The sequence below is a fragment of the Dreissena polymorpha genome, chromosome 10 (assembly GCF_020536995.1).
Source record: "Dreissena polymorpha isolate Duluth1 chromosome 10, UMN_Dpol_1.0, whole genome shotgun sequence".
Lineage (NCBI taxonomy): Eukaryota > Metazoa > Mollusca > Bivalvia > Myida > Dreissenidae > Dreissena > Dreissena polymorpha.
In genome coordinates this window covers 54,303,114-54,324,573 of record NC_068364.1, presented here as the reverse complement: position 1 = coordinate 54,324,573, position 21,460 = coordinate 54,303,114, and the positions used below count along the sequence as shown (strand labels likewise).

The window sequence follows — 21,460 nt, the reverse complement described above, 5'->3', positions numbered from 1 at the left end:
TATATGTGTGAACAATCAACTGTTCATACCCCGATATGCACATGATAATATAGGGCGAACGAACCCAGGGCGAACGGACCCAGGGCGAACGTGTAACTAGGGCGAACGGACCCGATACCAAAATCAAGTGTTCGATAACCCATTGTATAAACCATATGTAATATATACCCAGGTTAACAACAAGCCACGATAACCATTTTGTTAAAGTACGGTTTCGATTTTTAACTTGTGTTATATTTTAACCGCGCGGAACAGTAACATGGAAATCGGTCGTTTTTTACCTGGCGTATGTATTATTAAAGCGGCATGTTTCAACAAATTGACCGCAAAAATATATAATTGCTGAAATTACTAAGTGGATTAAAGGAAGGGATAAAATGAAGCAATGGGAATATGTTTTTGTTTTCACCGCCTATTTTCTATAATCACACAGTAAATAAAGAAAATAAATGTTAGGCTCTTTTTTTAAATACTAATAATTAATTTCTGTTAAACATAGTTATAATGTGTACAATGTGAAATCCGATTCTTCGCACAACACCGAGTTGTCTGTCATTGTGTGTCATAAGCCACCTTTCAAATGAATAGCTATGATTTTTTTCGAAATTCAAAGAGAGGACAATAATACATGCATATGCATTATCTGTTTAGACCATTCTTCCACCATATGTGTTCGACAGTAGACACAGTAAGAGACGTTTTAATCCAAACAAAATATTCATTAAAATCTAACATGGGGTGGAATGGTCAGTACAATGAATCAAACATAAAACTTTAACCGGCGTCACACTTCAAGTTTTAAATGCTACCGATATCAAACGAAAACCAAAAGCATAAAATACTAATACAATATGTTTGCCTTCGAAATAATATAGACTCTTACACATTTTCGTGCACATATTCATTTCCTTACCGATTTCTGTAAATGGCGTAGTTCCTTACAACGGAATTGTATCTCCAGATCGTTTTAAAGAATTGCATTAAGAATGGTCGAATATACAGTCAAAACAGGCTCACCTGTGGTCGTTCGTTTTGTTTGAGATGTTGTGGACGAAGAGGTTTTGAAAACTGAAACATTAAGCATAATGCTAAAACGCAACAGTACATCTTTCTGCATACATATGCAATATAAGAAGGAAGCTGCAATCGGAAAATGAAGTAACCTGTTCCGTTTTCCAGGGCATAAACAATGTCTATTTCCTACAACATGCCTCTTGGTATTCATCATTCAAATTAAGACTTTATAATTGTGTTCAGTGTCAGTTTTCCTGCAGTGTGTTAGAATACTTAGCTTGCACGCATAGTCTTCTTTTGGCTTTTGTTTACATTTGATATACAGAACAAATAGGCCTTTATAGCTCTGTTTACTTATGACGTCAATTTTAGTATATACTTACAAATGAAAACCTTTACAACTAGATATTTTCTTACTATAAAGGCAGATTCTCAACGTCTTGAGTTTGTTTAACAATTCACTTTTACACAACTAAATGAAACATCTTTTTTAATTATTACAATACGCTTTCTTGTATTGCGTGTATTCTTCGAAAGAACCGCTTGTGTATGGTATATATTGTAATGAGGCGCTGTATACTTTATACTACTATAAAGACATGTTCATAAGTAATGTTTCTTCGTTAAATCGTTTTTTTTTTTGTATTACTAAAAGGATATATGCAAAATGATACACTTGAATTTATATCTTGGTTGTGCTTGATTAATTTTCGAATGCAACAAACCAGCATAACATGACTTTTAATAACCTCAAAGATTATCTTAAATATTTACGATAAAAGAAAGTCAATTTGTTTTTAGAACATACAATTCAATAAATCACTGAATGCATGCACATATCCATATTGCAGGGGAGTAACCTTATCGTCACCAGACAGTTTAGAAATAATATGCTTTTGGCCATTTTAAACAAAATGAAGATAATATAAAGTTTAACGTCTTCTGTATACTTTAATGTATAGGGAAAATAAAACTCCAGAAACACTCAGAAGATACATTTGTGTTCGCTTGTCTTTAACATAATCAATAAACAATAATACGAAAGACAGCAAACATAAACGCGTATTGAAGATGCGGTCACTTGGTTAAACGGGAAATGCAAAAATGGTGGATTTATATCTGCTGAAGACCTAAGTGAAGCCTCACATCTAACAAGCAAAGCATCAAAAATTCACACTGTAAATAGACTTTAATTTTAATCATCGCAGAAACAAAAGATAACGATACACGTCACCCGTTTGCGACTCGTTCATCAAGAAGTAGGTGGCAAACTTGTCGGTGTATACAAAATTGTAAAGTGACATTGTCTCACTTTTGTTAATCTAAGTTAAATAGTTGGACACTTAAGCGGAACGCACGTAACGTTTGTAGCTAGTAAATTATCTGATTCTAAGCAAAGAAACAACCACCAAACGATAAGTACAAGGTTCATTTCTGAAATAGACGTGCATAGATTATAATATACTTCAATTTGAACTAATGCTATTTAAAAAAAATATATGGACATATTATATAAATAAGTACACAAAAAGGTATGTCAGTTGAAAGTAAATTCCTATACATCACATAAAAAACTTCATCAATCATAATGCATTAAATAAGATGACGAAGATAAGTTATGCAGACCATTCAAGTATCTTGCCGAAAGCTAACTTCAGTTTTGTTGTTACCTATAGAGGCTTTTGGTTTAAATGAATGTCTTTGCTTATCTATACGTCTACTTAGAAGAAGTATGAACGGGAGCATGTGTATGTCCACAATGTGAAATGATTTGTGAAGTTGTATCAATGCTTAGCAAACAAACACTTTCATTCTGTATGGGCTGATATCTTTAGTAAACTCTACAATCCAGCGCGACATCACATCTTCGTTAGGTTCCGACGGATTTCTCTGACAGATCAGCATCTAATTACTCATATAGCATACATGCTGAGCTGATTTGTTGCGTGGTGGTTCTGAGATAGATCAACTTTCGGTTTCATTTAGAAAACACGTAAAGTCAATCAATATTCTGTTCCTGGATGTTCTGCTGGAGTGGTACGCTAGATGAGCATTTAGTTTACTCATATCACATGATTAACAAGCTAAAGCATTGTGATATCCAGCTGTGATAGATCAGCATGTACTGTTATTCATAAATAACAAAAGCTTATGTAACCATAGAGTGCTGCCCCAAAACAGCATTCGTTTGTCACTTTACTCATGCATAATGATCACTGAGCTCATTTTGCTTACTTAGCATTGAGGTAATCTCACTCACCCATTCCATATGCGCAAAGTTAATGCTGATCTAGCTGATCAATCCGGCGGTTCATGTAAGATCAGCAGTCGTTAATCAGCGCAACACATTAGCTCAATGCGAACACTTAATGCTGATCTTCGGAATCAAGTGTGATATGTTATCATGTGATCATGATTTGTTATTTCTTAATAAAAGCGATTTAGATTAGCACCACAACGAATCGCATATGTTCGGCAATCAAAATAAGCTCAGCATTATTTGTGCATAAGCAAAGTCAAAACTGATCCGTGTCTGCAATCCAGAATGAATCCCGAATTAGAATTAGTTTTACCTGTTAATCTTTTGAACATTATTTTTCACGTCCAGAATTTAACATTCGATTAGTTTTCCTATATTACCATACCATTACTAAGGATATAACAGTACGCTAAAATATAATACGTCAATTATATTAAGATTCACCACATCAAATCATTTGACAATGATCTTTCATATTTAATTTGTTTGTTGATATCTATATAATTCTTTCAAAATGGACGACAATGTTATAAAAATGTTTAAACGTTTTTTTAAGACATTCAGTTCGATTTGTTTTTATTTTATAGCAAACAGTTTGTAACGGGCAATTTGAATCCCCGGAAAATTACTCCCTTTATGATATATGAATTACAACGCGATAACAATTCGAAATGGTATTTAGTATTTAAAAATATGTCATGAAAAACACTCGTTTTTCGGACATTTAGTTTTGACTAGAACACGGCGCTTATCTAGAGCACCAGTATTTGCTCAAATTATTGAATTTGATTAAATTTTAACTATTTCAGTTACCAACCATATAATATTTGACCCATAGATACAGTTAATTAAACAGAGAGCGTAAAGTAAGAAAGTGAAAATCAAAAAGGACATACCGCTCAAGTCCTTACTGATAGTCGACTCCATTGTGATTGTCATGTGTAAGAGAGAAATGTTCATGTATGTTACCTCTTATCTAACCAGCCTGATTATATTGCGTGTGTGAGTTTGTCACGAGAAAACGGAAATTAGCACGAGGTAACGTCATCATTTTCCAGTTATAGACAGTACAAACAAACTTGGCAAACATATTTTAATAGCAAATGCAAATATATATTTGTCAGCGGTTAAGCTTACGAGCGTTTTTGTTCTACATAGAGTTGGTATTGTGAAAAAGTATCATTCCAATCCACTTTTCTTTTAATTTTATATTCAGGGATCAATAACATTCAATTTGTTATTTTACATTGTCGGCCATTTTTCGTGGAACAGAACACAAATTAATTAAGACTCAGAATATCTTTCATAAAAATGACATGTGAACACCAACTACCTATCTGAGGAACGAATTACCTTATTATTCTTAATTTGGGTACATTTGACTAGAGTAAAAAGGCTACGCTTGATCTCTTTCTTTTGAATATGAACTCGTTGAACACGTAAATAACTAAGTTACCTTCTAACTTGCTAACTAAGTAAACAACTCATGAACTTACTTACTATTTGCCTACTGAATCACTAGTACCATATAGATGCAGGATCTACAAGGATCATATCCAGCAAGATCCGGCATGTAAACCGTGTAACCCCCTTGTCAGTCTGTTTTATTTTATTTGCCAAGTTGCACACAATTTCTTAGTTATAATATAGTGCCCTGCTAAAGATGTAACCCGATCAACACTGTAATGACCGTTGATTGGACATATTTAACTTTAAATTTGTTTGCAACTAAACATTCTCAAGAGCTAGTGAACTTTGCCAAAACAGAAATGAACAGACCTTTCTTTATTTAAAATGGTGCACAAAAGCGTATGAATTTGTGTTAAAACATCTATTGCTAAAATAAAATATGCTGTCCTTTCTCTTGTCTTGCTCAAATTGTTGACAGTTGTATCTGACAGAAACTTGTTCCATATCAAATGTGTGTGGCATTCTAATGTACCAAACATACAATGAACTTTACTTGTAGCCTAAAAAATGCAACATTGCTTTATCCACACATTAACAGATTTTATGTTTTCATATTTGCAGGACTTCTATATCGTAAGCTCAAATGTAAATAAACGCCATGACCACTAAATTTGCAGTCGTTTTTTTGAAAAAGGGTTAATAATACCGTACATATAAAGATGTGGGCCACACATCGCGATTATTCTTTTTAAACTGTGAAAAGAGCGTGAAAAGTGTTTATTTATGAAACTAGTATGATTCATTTCTACCGAAAACCCAAACCACTGTATTGAAAACAACTTTGTGGGTAGAAATCAGTATTTCAGGAATTCGTGCATGGAAAGCACTAAGTCGCCGGCCAAAATAACGTTTGGAGCAAGTATGCTGATATCAGACTCGTCTAGGTCAATTTGCTCACAAAGCGCCAGATTCGGAAAAAAAACAATCGGAACCGACTAGGGAGTTTTGCGAGTCCACCGTTTCCATACATATCCGAGTAAGTTATGTTTTGATTAGGATTACTAAACGAAGAGGTATTATGCACCTTTGCTATGTCCCATGCGGGAATGTATAGATTGTTACTGTTACTTTTTAATTGCCAAATTTCAAACAGATACAATGAGCAATTGAACACTTGAGCTTTGCCAAATGCATCAGACATCACCAACGGTTTCGTCAGAAGCTGTGTTATGTTAAATATGAGATCCGAATAGCTAAGGTTATTAAATATGGTATTGAATGAGACGAAATAATGCAAAGAGACATTTCTTCCATTATTGCTAGTATTATCTCTCGTTGTAAGAAATGCTGGAAATGAAAACCAAATGTCAATCAAACTGTGGTTTGGAAAGCTTGGGAATTTCATATTTAATTGTGTTTGTTTAACGATATGTTTAATAAAATGTTCATCCACGTAAACTGCTTGAAGTTTCAAAACCAAAACTAAGTTGACTCTATCTAACTGAATATTGTTACGAATGACGCACACTCCATCATACCTATCGAATCCAGCGGGACACATCCGAGTTTGCATTTTGTGAAGCCCTGAAAATGAGTGAAAAAAAGGAGTTAAGTACTTCAAAGTTTGTGTTAGTTGTAAGTTCTGATAAGATGAAAAATAAAATAAAAATTTCGTTTTATATGTTCTGCACAGTCCAAGCAAACCTACCGTATACACACATCAACTTATTTATACAAGCGTTCTATTCGTTTGTAGGTCATTGTTTTTTATTGTTTCAAGTTCTTTCGAAACACTGAAATGCGCAATCCCATCATATAAATATACATATTTCGGGCTTGACAAAATAAGTTTAACATAAACAAAGTAGACCTCGTCGGAAATCGTTTTCTTCCAGCATTTATCTCTTTTCGAGAAAGAAAACTCAACTAATGCATATCGTAATAATGGTGGAGTAGCCGTGTATGTAAAAAACGAGCTGTTAAAAGATGGCTTTATTTCACAAATATGTCATAACTATCAGGATTGTATTGTTCTGTATATCAAAAATTCTATTTATAGCTCATTAAAAGATATCATATTATATATAGCCTATGTATCACCAGAAGGTTCACAAATTTATGAAAAATTGAATGAGATTAATGGTATCACTATTATTGACTCCAATATTTCTTCTTTAAGAGTACTATATGCTGATGCATGTATATACCTAGCAGGAGATTTAAACGCACGCACAAAAATGTATTAGATTATATACCTGATGATAATGTGGATAACATTTTTAACATAGAGGTTGATTATAACACGGATCTTTTTGATCGCACACGTAATAATAAAGACTCTGAACGATATAACAATTTTGGGAAAACACTCGTTGAACTTTGTTGTATGCAAGGTATGCATATTTTAAATGGGCGTAGCAACGATGATTGTTTAGGAAACTTTACATGTCTTACATATAATGGCGCTAGTGTTGTTGATTACCATATTATATCCACTGAGCTATTTTCTCATATTACTCATTTTAGCGTGGAAATGAGGGACGAGTCTGATCATATGCCTATAAGCTCTAAAATAGTTTTAGGCAAAAAGAAAAGTATTCGTGCTAACTTAACAAATATTGGAATCAATCGCGTGCACGGATATTGACGAAGCGATCGATAAAATATTAAATTTATTCAAATACGCTGCATCCGATATGAAGGTTAATTATAAAACAAACTTAATGAAAAGGCCACTTCAGTAAATCAACCGTGGTGGGATAGAGAATGTAACGCGGCTAAACAAACGAAGTACGCAGCATTAAGAAGATTCCGGTTAAGTAATGATATATCGGACTTTCAATACTTTATATCACTCCGTAGAGGGTTTAAAAATATGTACTCCGCCAAAAAAAAACAAGCGTATCAAACGACGAAACGGAACGAATTGGTTTTATTGCGTACTAAACCAGAGTTGTTCTGGAAAATAATAAAAGGTAGTAATAAGACGAACAACAAAGTTTCTTGTAATATAGCACCATTAGCATGGTACGATTATTTTAAAAGCCTTCTTTGTAAAGACAATCAACCAAGTCTAAATGATATAAACCTAGGCTGAAGAGGATCAAGATCAAATTTTAAACACAGAAATCACTAACGAAGAAATAATAAAAAGTATTTCAAAACTCAAAGACGTAAAAAGTATTCAAAACTCAAAGATGTAAAACCGATGGCCTTGGGGAGGAATTTTATAAAAGTACGATGCATCTGATAACACCTTTATTTCGCGATTTATTTAATAAGATTCTTTATTCAGGATTTTTTCCAAATACTTGGCGGGATAGTATAATTGTGCCGGTATATAAGTCAGGCGCTACAGATGACCCCTCTAATTATAAAGGTATATCTGTAATTAATGTCATGTATAAAATATTCTCCAGTATCGTATACAACAGACTATGCAAATGGGCAGATTTAAACAATAAAATAGCGGAATCACAAGCCGGTTTTCGCAAGGGATATTCAACCTTTGATAATTTATTTACTCTTTAAAGCATGGTTCAAAAATATACGTGCAAACCTGGTGGTAGGTTTTATGTGCTTTACGTCGATTTTCAAAAAGCATTTGATAGTTTGATTATTCATAAACTATTTACAACAATGTGTAAAAATGGTGTTAGAGGGAAGCTTTTTCAAGTATTAAAATCCATGTATTCAAATCTACGCGGATGTGTACGGATAAATGATAAAAATGTCACTCAAAACTTCAATTGCAACATCGGTACTAGGCAAGGGGACGTAGCCAGTACAATAATTTTTATTTTATACATGAACGAGTTGTCTACCTTTCTAAAATCTAAAGGTCATAGGGGTACTTTTATCACCGAAGACATTTTCGATATAATTTGCATTCTTTTTGCCGATGACGTTGCGAGCTGCGCTGATACTGCGATCGAGCTACAATCACAATTAAACTCTATATCGGAACTTTGTGAAAATACTGGTATGACAATTAGCCAACAAAAGACGGAAATCATTGTTTTTAGAAACGGAGGTCCGCTAAGATCATACGAACATTGGTTCAAAAATAATCCCGCAAATGTCACATCTGTATATAATTACATGGGTCTTCTTTTTACACCTAAATTATCATGGAGAAAAGCGAAAGAAAAACTTGCAGCCCAAGCCCGAAAATCTATTTTTGCTATTAAATCATACCAAAGAAACTTTTTTCATACACTGAATATTTTAAATTGTTTGATTCAATGGTAAAACCTATACTTACATATGGCTCTGAGATTTATGGGATAGAATTCTCAGACATTCTCGAAAAAGTACATATCGAGTATTGTAAATATTTTCTTGGTGTAAATAAATCTGTAAATGATAGCATTGTACTAGGAGAATGTGGTAGATTACCCCTGTGTATAGAACATCATGTAAAATGCGTTAAATATTGGTATAAATTGATAAGTATGACAGATGATCGATATCATAGAAATTGTTATATTATGTTAAAGCGACATGACGAAATCGGAAGAACTAATTGGGTGACATCTGTAAAAAATATTTTGTACCGATATGGATTTGGTTATTTTTGGATTAGTCAAGAGATAGGAAACGTGGAATTATTCTTAATGTCATTTAAACAAAAATTGATTGATTTTAATTCACATAACTGGATTGAAACTATAGGAAATTCATCAAGATGTGATACTTACAAACAATTCAAATCTATGCTAAACCCAGAAAAATATTTGTTTATCGACATACCATTTTATGTTCGAAAGTCAGTTGCTAGATTCCGTTGTTCAAGCCATAAATTAGCAATTGAAACTGGTAGGCATTTAGGAATTTTAAGAGAACACCGAATATGTACATATTGTTCCGTCTATTTTATTAATGTATGTATTGAAGATGAGTTTCGTGTATTTTTTAAATGTCCCAGATTCAACCAAGAAAGGCAAATGTTTATCTTTTCATGGTACAATGGTGAACAAAATTTCCTAATTTTTTGCAATCTTATGCAAATTTCTGATGAAAGTAAATTAAAGAGCATAGCCTTTTTTATAACTGAAATAATGAAAAAGAAAGTTGTTAAACAAAATTGATGTTCAAACTTGATGTAATCACAACTCAAAAATAATAATATGTTGTTACAAATATATGCTGTATTTTGGGCCGGTGGCCTTTATTTACGAAATAAACGTTTTGTCTTTGTCTTGTCTATCACAATTCATTTTTCCTGGCAGTTTGTGGGTTAATATGTTCTTTCCTTAACTGTTAAACAAGCTCTGTACCTCAAAACAAATACAGTAGTAACCTACCGAACCACAAAACAAATTTTGATTTCAGGATGACCATTTGGGTTGAGAAAACAACAACCCGGTTTTAAGGCGGGGATAGTTTTTAAAAAAGACACACTCTCCCATACCTATGAACCATTTTTAGATGTCAAATAAAGAAAAGATATCTTGCTAACCGCGCATATGCTAGATTTAGTTTTGCTTCCACAAATAGTTTTTCCAAATGTCTGTCTGTCTCGACCACATTGAAATGGCAACATTTAGTGGAAAAATATAAATAAATGAAGAAAACTTATTATTAACCATGGTGAACATTATGTAAGCAACGTCATCCACGATCACATTTACGTTAATTAAATATTATTTGAATAAAATAACCAGTAGTCTCTCAATGTAAATCGTTTACTATAAATATACCAGTTGTGATGGCGGCATTCCATATGAATGTTAAAAAGTTACGCATGTGTTCATTATTGGTAAGAAATAAATAATGTCGTTTACATTTAATATTGCGGTTAAGGTATTCCGAATTACAGTGTATACAAGTACATGACTTTAAAGTCTATTGTGTATAGTTATAATAGAATACATCATAGTATACAATGTTTATTAAACAAAAACTTATCTATACTGTAAAATCATACACATTATTTACAGTGTACACATAGGTTTTTAGAAAGATGGCTCTAATCTTCCATCTTTCTTTTCACAACATTCTTATAAAATAATCCGTGCCTTATAATGTTAATGTATTAGTATGCTATGGTAAATTTCATATGTGTCATAGACTGTCAAGATCCCTTCTTTTAAGACGCTATAAGTAATGATTTGATCGACTTCCGTTTATTAACGCCACCTCTTAAAATGTGTCCATCGATATGAGTATTCAATCATTACACATTGAATATAGTCATAACACACATATAACATTTATAGTATCTATGCTTTGAAGAACATTCATTTTTGAAATTTGTGAAAGGAGACTTGTTTCAAAATTATTCATAATGGAGGAGGCCCATCAGTATAGTGTAACATCTGGTGAAGAGATCGCCGGAAGGTATTCTCCAGCGTACAACTATAGTCCTCTTTTCTGATTGACACTAGACACGCTGTTGCTAATAACAGTAACAAAAGTAACTGCAGAGGAAAGGCGCATCGTAAAACTCGCAGGAATAAACGGTGGCAGCAACCAGCTTTTCTTTCTTTATTTGGACCATGATGTCTTGTGAACCTTAAAAAAATATTAAAACATGGCAATTATATTGAGCATTCGTTTAATGTATTAATGAAAATGTGTGCCTCAGCTCAGCGTCAACTGTGTTTCGTGTAACCGATAGGTATATTACTCGCCCCCTTGGTGCAAAAAGGTACCGCTCCCCCTTGGAGCAAAAAGGTACCATGTGACATTAAAATAAGAAGGCACATGGTACTTTTTTGCATCAATGGGGCGAATATGGACATATTTTTTTCATATCGTTCCAATCAATTTCAAAGCATTTTAATGTAAGACAAAATAGATCAACAAAAAACTATCGGACACAACTGCAAATTATTGATACTTTTCACGGTGAACTTGTAACGGCTATGTTCGATCTCATTCTGCAACAACATATAATTTGTTGACGCTTTACTATAATACATTTCTTGATGAATGATGCAATAAAGTCCTTGAGATTTTAATTTAAATGTTATAAATAAAAAAAATCACGTATTCCTTTCGGAAACCCCTTCATGTACATGAAGCATGCACAATCGGGAATTGTGCTGCAGTTCTGAGCAATTGTGTTCATATCACACGTTAACAATTTTTTCGTTCTTATGAAAATACCATTGAGAACGCTATGGTAAAACGGAAAAACAACAAGTGACATCTCAGATTAGCCAGTGCAGTCCGCACATGCTTTTAAACGACGATGATTTCCGTCTGATTGGGTTTTCGCAAAGAAGAGCGTTCAACGAAAAACACATCATATCGGAAAGTATCGTTCTTGATAAGCCTGTGAAGACTGCACAGGCTAATTCGGTGCGACATTTTACGCACATGCATTAAGTCCCGTTTTGCCAGATTGCGGTTCAATTAGACGTGTTGATGCGGTTGTGATGAATGTGTCGTTATGATAATAGTCATAACAATATCCACTATTATGAAATATATGGCTAAACTTAAACGCACAACATAACGTTTTCGTTCTCACTTTAGTCGCTATGAACTTTCAATGGACATTTCAAAGGTAACTAGCATTTTGTTTTGGATAGAAATGTCATGTAAGAAGTGATATCCAGTGTAATGGACGTGCTGAAGACAATATTTGACGTAAGTCAAAACAAAGTACATATTTGATTTTAAAACAATACTGTTTTTTTTAGAATAGAAATCTTTATTCACACATATTCATTAACATGTGGTTTTAACAATAATGTTGATCTTAATAGTAAGCATTTAGCCTCACAGTTAACCCAAAATAAATATATATTAGCAGCTCTGTGATTGAAATTATGTTCTAACTTAACATACAGTGTGGTGCTTTGCAATTAAAAACTTCCTAAATTGTAAAATCTCTACCGTAAACAGATATAGATCTATTGAAATTTAAAAACTAATATTTTATAAGACAACAGTTGGAAAATATTATTTAATATAAAATGATACAAATTCCTTGCTTCATCCTTTACACATAATTGACCATTTATAACGTTTTCGTAGAATAGGCTAACGGCGCCAGGCAGGCACTAAGGATGATTTTAACTTAAAGATTCATTCTAATTTTTTAAAGATATATTGAAGAATGCAACCAACAACAGAAAACGCAAGAAAATGTCACTGATACATACTGACATTAAATAAGCAAAAACAAAAAAAATATTACAATTGCTACATAATAAGTGTTTATATTGTTACTTGCTTGTATAATAAAGACACCATTCGCAGAAGGTTGTGTTAGTTCATATATCATCTAACATATGAAGTAATCATAATAAACATGACGTACATTTCAATAAATTTAATTTACAAGAGACCAAATGTAGTTTGTGATAACAAAATAATTTGCGTCATTAATAATCAGCTATGTTCGTTCGTTGACTCTTAGCCTCAATTGACATACAATATGTGGGTTGTAATCATGCATTTTCTGAATAGCTACGTCTCTATTTTAAACGTTTATATTAAATAGTGATAATTCACAATTAAACAATTATAGTTTTATGTATCATAAGATAAAATAGTTTTACAACGTCACACAATGCTACTATCTTTAGAAAAAAGTTGCAAAGTTTGAGGATTTTTTTCAATTTGACACATAAACTTCAACAGTTTGCCACACTTAAGAACATACTACACATAAATCCATACATAATAATAGTAAATTTTAAAATATCAAAAAACACCAATCACCATCACAAAACAATATGCACACACGAAAATTAATCAAGACAATGTAACACTTTTGTTACATTGTTATGTAGATGTTGGCTTATTATGTATAATAAAAACTCTCACTTATGTATTTTAACTGCTTAAAATGATAACATCTTTAAATTTAAAACAATGGTGGTACCGAATATGGTAATTATTTGACATTAACGTATAATTTCGTCATAATATTTGATCAAAAGACTAGCAGTATTAATTTACGTGTTTATTGATGTTATTATCAACCATTGAGTATCAAATAATTCTTATCAATCAGCAGATACTAGTACTTCTTTTAACTGTTTGATTTTGTAGGCAACTATTGTTCGTTCTGCTGTCATAAACGCGCTTTTAAAAGTAATCACTCGACGAATTGTTGTTTACAAAACATAGTAGAATTCCAATATTTGCTAATTACACATCCTTTAATTTAAACTCATTAATGTCATGTATTGCTCTCTACAAAATTCGTATAAATTAAACATTTTCACAATTTAACATGTCAAAAATTCGCTAAAATGGGCATAAAAGCAATATTTCAAAACACAATCTAGAATAGTTTTAAAACCTAACACGCTCATGTCCATGTCTAAAAACGTGCGGGAAACCAGTACAACTGCATATCAATACATACATCATACAACAGTGCGGGAAACCAGTACAACTGCATATCAATACATACATCATACAACAGAATGAAATCATGATTACATAGCACACATGAACTAAAAATAACGTCAACTAAACAAATTAGTCATTTTTGTGATGTTCCAAAGAATAAATGATAAAATCGCTCAATTATGTATATCTTTGTTTATTTATGATAACATATTTAAATTACACTTAATGCTGCTCCTGCATATGAAGATAAGTTATACTTTGTTATACTTTGTTGTCTGTTTTATTTTGTTAGTTGTGTTTTGTTCCTGCGCATTCTGCTCGCACATCAGTACAGTTGATAATAATTTAGGGAAAAAAAACGACGAATAATATTAATTGTATTTTGTAAACAAAAGTCTTATAATATCGCACAAATAAAAAGGACATAAATCCACGGAGTTATGTATTGTCATTCAAACTAAACTGACCTCCAATATTTTGTCAATTTGTGAATATTCATGTGCAACAGGTGCAAGCAACATTACGCAGTTTGTACCTAATGTTTACATGAGCTCCGAAAAAGAACTGCTTCTAGGAAAAATCGTTAACGATAAGACTGTTTTATTTAATCGATTGTTATATCACTTAAAGTATTTTATTCCAAAAAAATAAATAAGTATTCTATTTTTAAAACACATCAACCTTTTTGAGATAAAAAATCGAAATATTGATAATGCACTATTCATCTAGTTGTTGCATGTTATGTATGTTTTAAATTTAATTTGTGTACTATATAATAGGGGAATGAAACATTATTGCAAATGCAACATCATTACAAAAGGTATATTTTGAACGTACAAAACGTAAATATACACAATACCAAATAAGATAACAACAAAATACAAAGAACTATAAAGAGCTTAAAGTACATTAAGTATAGATGTAAAGTTAGTCATACAAATATATACATATATAAGTACAAGTATAGTAATTGAATTACATGAAAAGCATAATACTTCTATAAATGTGTTTAATTGTTGTTGTTTTTTTATTGAAATAATATTTAGTATTTATTTTTATGTAATTTTTTTAAGGATTTTAACATAGGGAAAACGTTCAAAAAATGTGGCATGGTATGCAATTTTAATATTAAATTATAAATTATGATCATTAAAAAATCATATTGTCCACAAGAACATTGCATTTCTGACATGTTCATTCTAAAAAAAGGATTTGTTTTTGCCATCCAACAAATTTTTTTCTAAATATCCAAAGACCGATACCACTGTTTTTGTAACAATTACTCGGATTATGTTTGCGTGTCAAGCTTTTAAAAGGTTGCATACGAAAATTAGGCCCACACAGTTTGTTCATTCGTTCGTGCGTTTGGTTACATCAATTAACCCTTCTTCTGGCGTAAGTTACGCTCTTTCTAGTTTAAACATATTTATTTAAAACAATGCACATTTGTTTACAAAGAATTACAACAGTGTTTATAATACGTGCATGTTCGAATGGGATAGGAACGAAAGACACGGTCTTATAGAGTTCTTCTCCCTAATTTATATGAGTTTCATGTGTCTTGTACGCTCTTTCTGTACTTGTGAACTGCATCTTCACGTTTTCATACTTGAATGTCCATCTGAAAGACAATGTTCAAAGGATATCATATTAGGAGTAATATAAAAATCAAAATGCGTTTTGTTTTTTTGTAGCGTTTTTCAATTGCCGTTGACAACTATTACAGCGTTTCACATTATGAGCAAATGCATATGAGTATGGTGGTTCATCGACTGAGTGCTCGATCTCGTTTTAACAATGTTTATCGGGAAATTAAGAACGATTTGCATTTAGGTTCGTAGTTAAACAGAATGTTAAAATAAAATGCATATGAACGACAATATTTCCAGCCGATTGACACAAATTATGCCAGGGGTGTGATTTAGGTAACGACCAAGAAGAGGACAAATCTTTCGAACGGCGGAAATAACCTCGTATAAAAGACATATAACTAAAGTGTAGTTTACAACAAGATAAATTTACCTCATATTTACATACTACGTATTCACATTTAACAGTTTTCATTGAAGTGAATTCGGTAATTGCGCCATTTTGCTTTCGCCCCTGTAAACTACGCTGGCAAACTATTAATTTCACGATATGGTCAGTTACAGTTTTCCACTAATTATAATTCCCACGAGATCCGTAGTTCATGTTTGGTTCACATGGATAATGGCCACCTCTGACTTCGGCTTACCAGGACAGTTACATTTACCATTCGGAAACCAGTACTGCATTCTCATTTACAAACACGGTTCTAGTAGCTCCGATTTACATTTGGTAAAAAGCGTTTGGTAACAATTTGGTAAATAAATCAGAAAATCATACACATTGCAATAAAGTACGAGCTTTTCATTGAATAAAGAGAAAGTTAGTTCAACATTCTCAGACACCCTTACATGGATACATGTGTGTAATTTTAAAAACTGACAATTCTATAAGTAATTTTCGTATTTCTTTGTTATTAAAGTAACATAAATACTCAAAATCAACGAAATTTTCGCAAAATATTTCGTAAAATAAAGTTAACCCATCAAAAATCAGTGTTCCTATTAGCAATAGCCAACATTTCAACGCTGGATGTGGTATGGTAACACCATTGAACGAGAAAAAAAATGCTCGTTTTTTTTATTTTCTGTGCGACAGTATATGTCATGTTAATGGCCCATCGCGATATCAGAACATTTACGAGCGCGCGAGACTGGCTTCGGGCAGCGTCGGAAGAACGACGAATTCATGAGAACTTCGTACAATAATTGCTTTTGGAAGCTATTTTTCGCTATAGTTTAGACCATGGTGTTGTGCAGGAATTTTCACAGTAATTTTTCGATATTTTTATAGTGTTATAGAGTATTTTTCTTAATGATGACTGTGTTCAAATTGACACCATTTGCAAACGGATCTGCAAGGAAATAACAAACACGTTTTCTAAGACAGATTTTGATTGGTAGATTGGGAAAAGACAACCCAATAACATGGGTCGATAAGGCAATGCTATAAGTGTAATATGCGGATACTGATTCAAGTTTATTATTCATAGGGCTTTCATGATCGGATTTTCGGGCCGTTTATGAAATACGCAGCGAAAGAAGTCATACAGTCTCACCACAAGTTTTGTTACGAGTATGTTCGACTCACAGAAATTACCCATGTGTCAATGTTTGCGCGTTATTCCGCAGATCCTCGGAAAATTAACACAATAAGAAAGAAACGTTACTCACTCTGATCTCGGAGTATCAATCAATCCGTCCACCGAACGGATGCTGTCAAAAAGTCTTCTGTTGTGTTTGGTTACCGTTTTAAGATGGAGTTGAACGTCCATCGCAGAGTTCATCAACTGCCGCTGCTCATATTTTGTGATTTTTTCTCGATGTTCGGACTCTTTCAGTTGTTGTTTGGCGTACAAATACTGATAATAAAACAACCATAAACCGCATCAAAAACAAACTACTAATACGTGTATTAAATAGTATATGATGATGAGAATAACGGACTCGTTCTTAATAACATAATAACTATTTTCTTATCAAATCACTAAGTTGATATCTGTTTATGTAAGCTAATTTGCATCAAAACGCATATGCTTATTTAGCCACTATCAAACCCATTTCTTGGAAAGGACAAGTGCTTCAAATTTGGTCTTAAGAACGCTTCCAAATTGTGGATGGAATCAGGGGCCTCCCTTTCGCATAGCCGATGCAAGCTATTATCCAGATCACCACAGCAACCAATCAACAACGCCAACAAATGAATGAAATTGCAAACTTTGCCGAATTCATTGCTTTGTATACGTGTATGGTATATGAACTAAATACTTCGGAAAGACTTGTATAGGTATTATTTAAAAAAAAATCAATTTGATAATGGCTTTGACAACATGAGATGAGTATGTATATGATACGGAGCATGAATTGAAACCAACACATGTCGATTATTTCTAGTGAAACACACACATTTTTCAATACCTTTTGCTCCATTTCACTCAAACGTTGTGTTGTCGCTGAAAGTTGTATTTTAACATCTGATAATTCCTGCGATGCCTGCTTGTACTCCATGCGAACTTCTTCGATCTGCGATAATAATATTATTATTTATCGTATATGAATGAATATGTAATATATACATGTAGTTATATACATGTAGGTAGTCTATTTTATTATATTTTAACATCACAAACGTCATCTTTACAATAACCGTAGGTACAAAATGTTAATTATCTTCAGATGAAACCAGGCCTAACACTGAAGTTGATTAGTGCACCACATTCGATATATTGTGTCATGATTTTGAATTATGTCGATCAAATGATATATTTATTAGAATATATGTCACTGCGCAACAAACGCAAGATTACTGCCGTTCATCACCCGTTCTATTATGTTAGCCAGAGATTACATGCAATTTTAAAGGATCATAGTTTAATCTGTAACATCTAACCACGTCTTATGACTTTGAATTTTTCTATTCAGCAACGAAAACAACCATTCGTTTTGTTTTCGGGGGACCTGCACTAATTGAAAAATACTCCTTTAACACTAACCTACTCAGCAGTACAATTTGTTTGCTTGCAAATGAATAACCTTACTTACCGCATTGTCTCTATATATAAACTAAATAAGCAGCGGAGCTACAATTGAACTTTATATAAGGATACATACTTTAATTGCATATGCTACTTTTACCCGTGTCTCACACTGTCGTCTGACAGCTGCCAGTTCAATTTTGTTAATATTCAGGTACTCGCGTCTGATATTTTGAACGACGTCGATGTGAAGCTGTTTCCTCACATGTTCTGTCGCCTCGCATTCAATCAACAAACTTCCCAGCATTTCCTGAAGTGTAATATATTTATAGGTTTGCTTGTGTTAGGAGTCTGTGTAAAACCATAACATAAAAATATGTTGATTCATATTAAAACTTAAAATTAAGGCATTCTGATCGACACACAAACTTAGAACATGATTTGATCGTACATTTGCATAAATATTAATACAAGAATGAGACCATTATTCTTGTATGATAGTTATAAATAATAAAACAATCCAAATTGCATGCCTTATCATGTATGGAATGCAGGGCGGCGAGAAATGATACGCAACTCGCAAAATCTTAAGTAAACGTATATTTAAAGGTATTCAAGGGCCGAAAAAAACAGTTACTTGTTTATTCCCGTTAATACGAAAGAGAAAGCATCTGTGGACAGGATTACCTTTCTGCACTCAAAATTTATGGAATCCGCATCAAATATGACCTTTTCCCGTTCATCAATGCTTCTTAGCAGGTCCTTTGAAATATAAACTTTCAGACTAAATGATGAATCAATAAATGGCTATACATGCATAATGTAAACATGCACGACACTGTTTTATATGATAAGAAAATATTAAAATTAAATGAAAACATATAAATTATATTTTCCACTTACAATTTTAAGCTGGGAATTCATTTGCCGCAATTCATTGATTGTCTTTTTCAGAGAATCGACTTCGCTGTTCCTTTGAAGCAATTCTGTTATTTTCATTTGTATTGTGTCATTTAGTTGCCCGTTCATAATTTGTAGATCCCTTATTCTAAATGTATAGCACATAAAGACAAAAGTTATTTGCTAGTATCGTATATAGCAGAATAAGAAAATACTTGAATAACTCACGTACAAATAATGCTCATTTTAGACGCAATTGGTCATGTTTTACGACTTTTTGTGCTGTAGAGACTAATTGAAAGCATACGAGTCGCGTTCTGAGAAAACTGGGCATAATGCATGTGCGTAAAGTGTTGTCACAGATTAACCTGTGCAGTCCGCACAGGCTAATCAGGGACAACACTTTCCGCCCATACTTGATTTTCGGTAAGGAGGGACTCCCTTGAAAATTAAAATACCATGAAAGCGCATATGGATGTAAAATAATACCAAATGACACACGCCTATTAATGGATTTCATAGACCAAGCAGTGCTTTTTCTGAAAAGCTAAAAGACAGTACATTTGTAAAAAACGACAACTTTTTCTTACGTATTTCTTTTTTCCTCGATATTCCGAATCAGTTTGTCCACTTGAATGCGTGTTAACTCGAATCTGTCCTTGTATCTTTCGTCGATGCTTTGTTCGATTTTCACAATATCGACTTTCGTACTTGCCCAGTCAATCCTTTGTTCGATGATGGTGATAATGGCCTTTCCAGTGAAGTTCACAAGTTCTCGCGATATCTTTGACATCAGCTCATTTTCAAGATTATGTTGTCCCAAGAGATCTTGTATAGCGTTCTTGCAATCACCCAGAAGCTGTTGTACTGAGTGAAAAGGATTTGATCCACCGCTTTTACCACCGATTTTGTGTTCCAAGTGTTCAATGTATATTTTGTTTGGTGAGTACTAGACAAGAAAAGAATCATTTCATTTCTTCATTTTGCATTTTTTATCAATGTAATGCTTATAATTAAGTATAAGTTTTTTTAATCAAAATAAAATACTTAGAATAAACGATTGTGTACCGACTTGAAATTGTGCTAATATATTATTGCGAATAAAGTCATCATTTGTAGCATTGTCATTTTTACAAAACGTTACATGAGCTTTTTAGCATCTACTGATAATGCTGGGCGACATATGCAGGGCTTACGTAAGTTACCGTTTGACGACGTTCTTTGTCATCCATTTTGAATGTTAAATCACTAACGTTCGGATTCGGAAGACCTAGCATTCCCTTCGGATTCGGAAGATCTAGTATTTCCTTCGGATTCGGAAAACCTAGTTGTTCCCCTGCGGTACTATTTTCAACCGTTTCTCCCGTTGCAGAAAGTACGGGTTCCTCATTTTTTAAATAATCTGTGGGTCGTTCCGTGATATCGTCTACGGACATTTTGACCTGTACAGACATAATGAAAATCTATACATAATCTAAGAATGATTGGTAATCATTTCACATCTGCTGCATTTGAAGTGCCTTAAAAAATCCGGATGCTTTCGGCAGATTGTAAAACACATTCGTAAGCAAAATGAGACGTCTTCGGACTTTAGTATAAATCCTATCGAATGTCTTACATAATTTAAGACTATCTAAAAATAAAGGCTACCTAAAAATTCTGTCCCTATAGATACGAACCATGTGCATGAATTATAACAATACTTATCTAGCAGTTTATCGAACAGACGCCATTTTTTACGTTGATAGAAGTATGGAAATTACTTGGGGTGTATGGAAAATACACCATGGGCACGTGATCGCTCTAAGCCAATCGGATAAGGTCATTTTTGTAGGAGGTGAGATATACGTCTATATTTATGTGTGTAGTTTTATAAGAATTAACGAGATAGTACTTCTCGTATATCGTTTTAAAGCCGAATATGTTTGATAACTTTACAATCTAATTGTATAATATAATCTTTATTATTAGAAAGCTATTGATATTTTCCAATTGAA

At 32.9% G+C, this 21,460-nt stretch overlaps 2 protein-coding genes across 5 annotated transcripts in view; both read right to left on the bottom strand.

The window, feature by feature from the left end:
• Positions 1-4,198, bottom strand: part of LOC127848241 (adhesion G protein-coupled receptor B1-like) — a 31,587-nt gene extending 27,389 nt beyond the window's left edge. The window contains exons 1-2 of the mRNA XM_052380583.1: positions 4,171-4,198; positions 1,018-1,068 (exon numbers count right to left, since the gene is read on the bottom strand). The gene's annotated coding sequence lies outside the window, so the exon portion shown is untranslated. The remainder of the gene's footprint in view (positions 1-1,017; positions 1,069-4,170) is intronic.
• Positions 4,199-10,641: 6,443 nt separating this feature from the next.
• On the bottom strand, positions 10,642-21,084 carry LOC127848571 (nesprin-2-like). 4 transcript variants are annotated; one of them, XM_052381104.1, is made up of 8 exons: positions 20,669-21,084; positions 20,054-20,412; positions 19,467-19,611; positions 19,251-19,325; positions 18,724-18,873; positions 18,007-18,111; positions 17,263-17,450; positions 10,642-11,200 (listed from the first exon to the last, which is right to left on the bottom strand). In XM_052381104.1, the coding sequence occupies exons 1-8, from the start codon at positions 20,915-20,917 to the stop codon at positions 10,969-10,971; spliced, it is 1,503 nt and encodes a 500-aa protein (XP_052237064.1). In that variant the 5' UTR covers positions 20,918-21,084; the 3' UTR covers positions 10,642-10,968. The 4 variants fall into 4 exon arrangements, with proteins under 4 accessions (XP_052237064.1, XP_052237065.1, XP_052237067.1 ...); XM_052381105.1 differs by having other exon boundaries at positions 20,717-21,084; XM_052381106.1 differs by lacking the exon at positions 10,642-11,200 and adding an exon at positions 11,254-15,623.
• Positions 21,085-21,460: the final 376 nt, after the last annotated feature.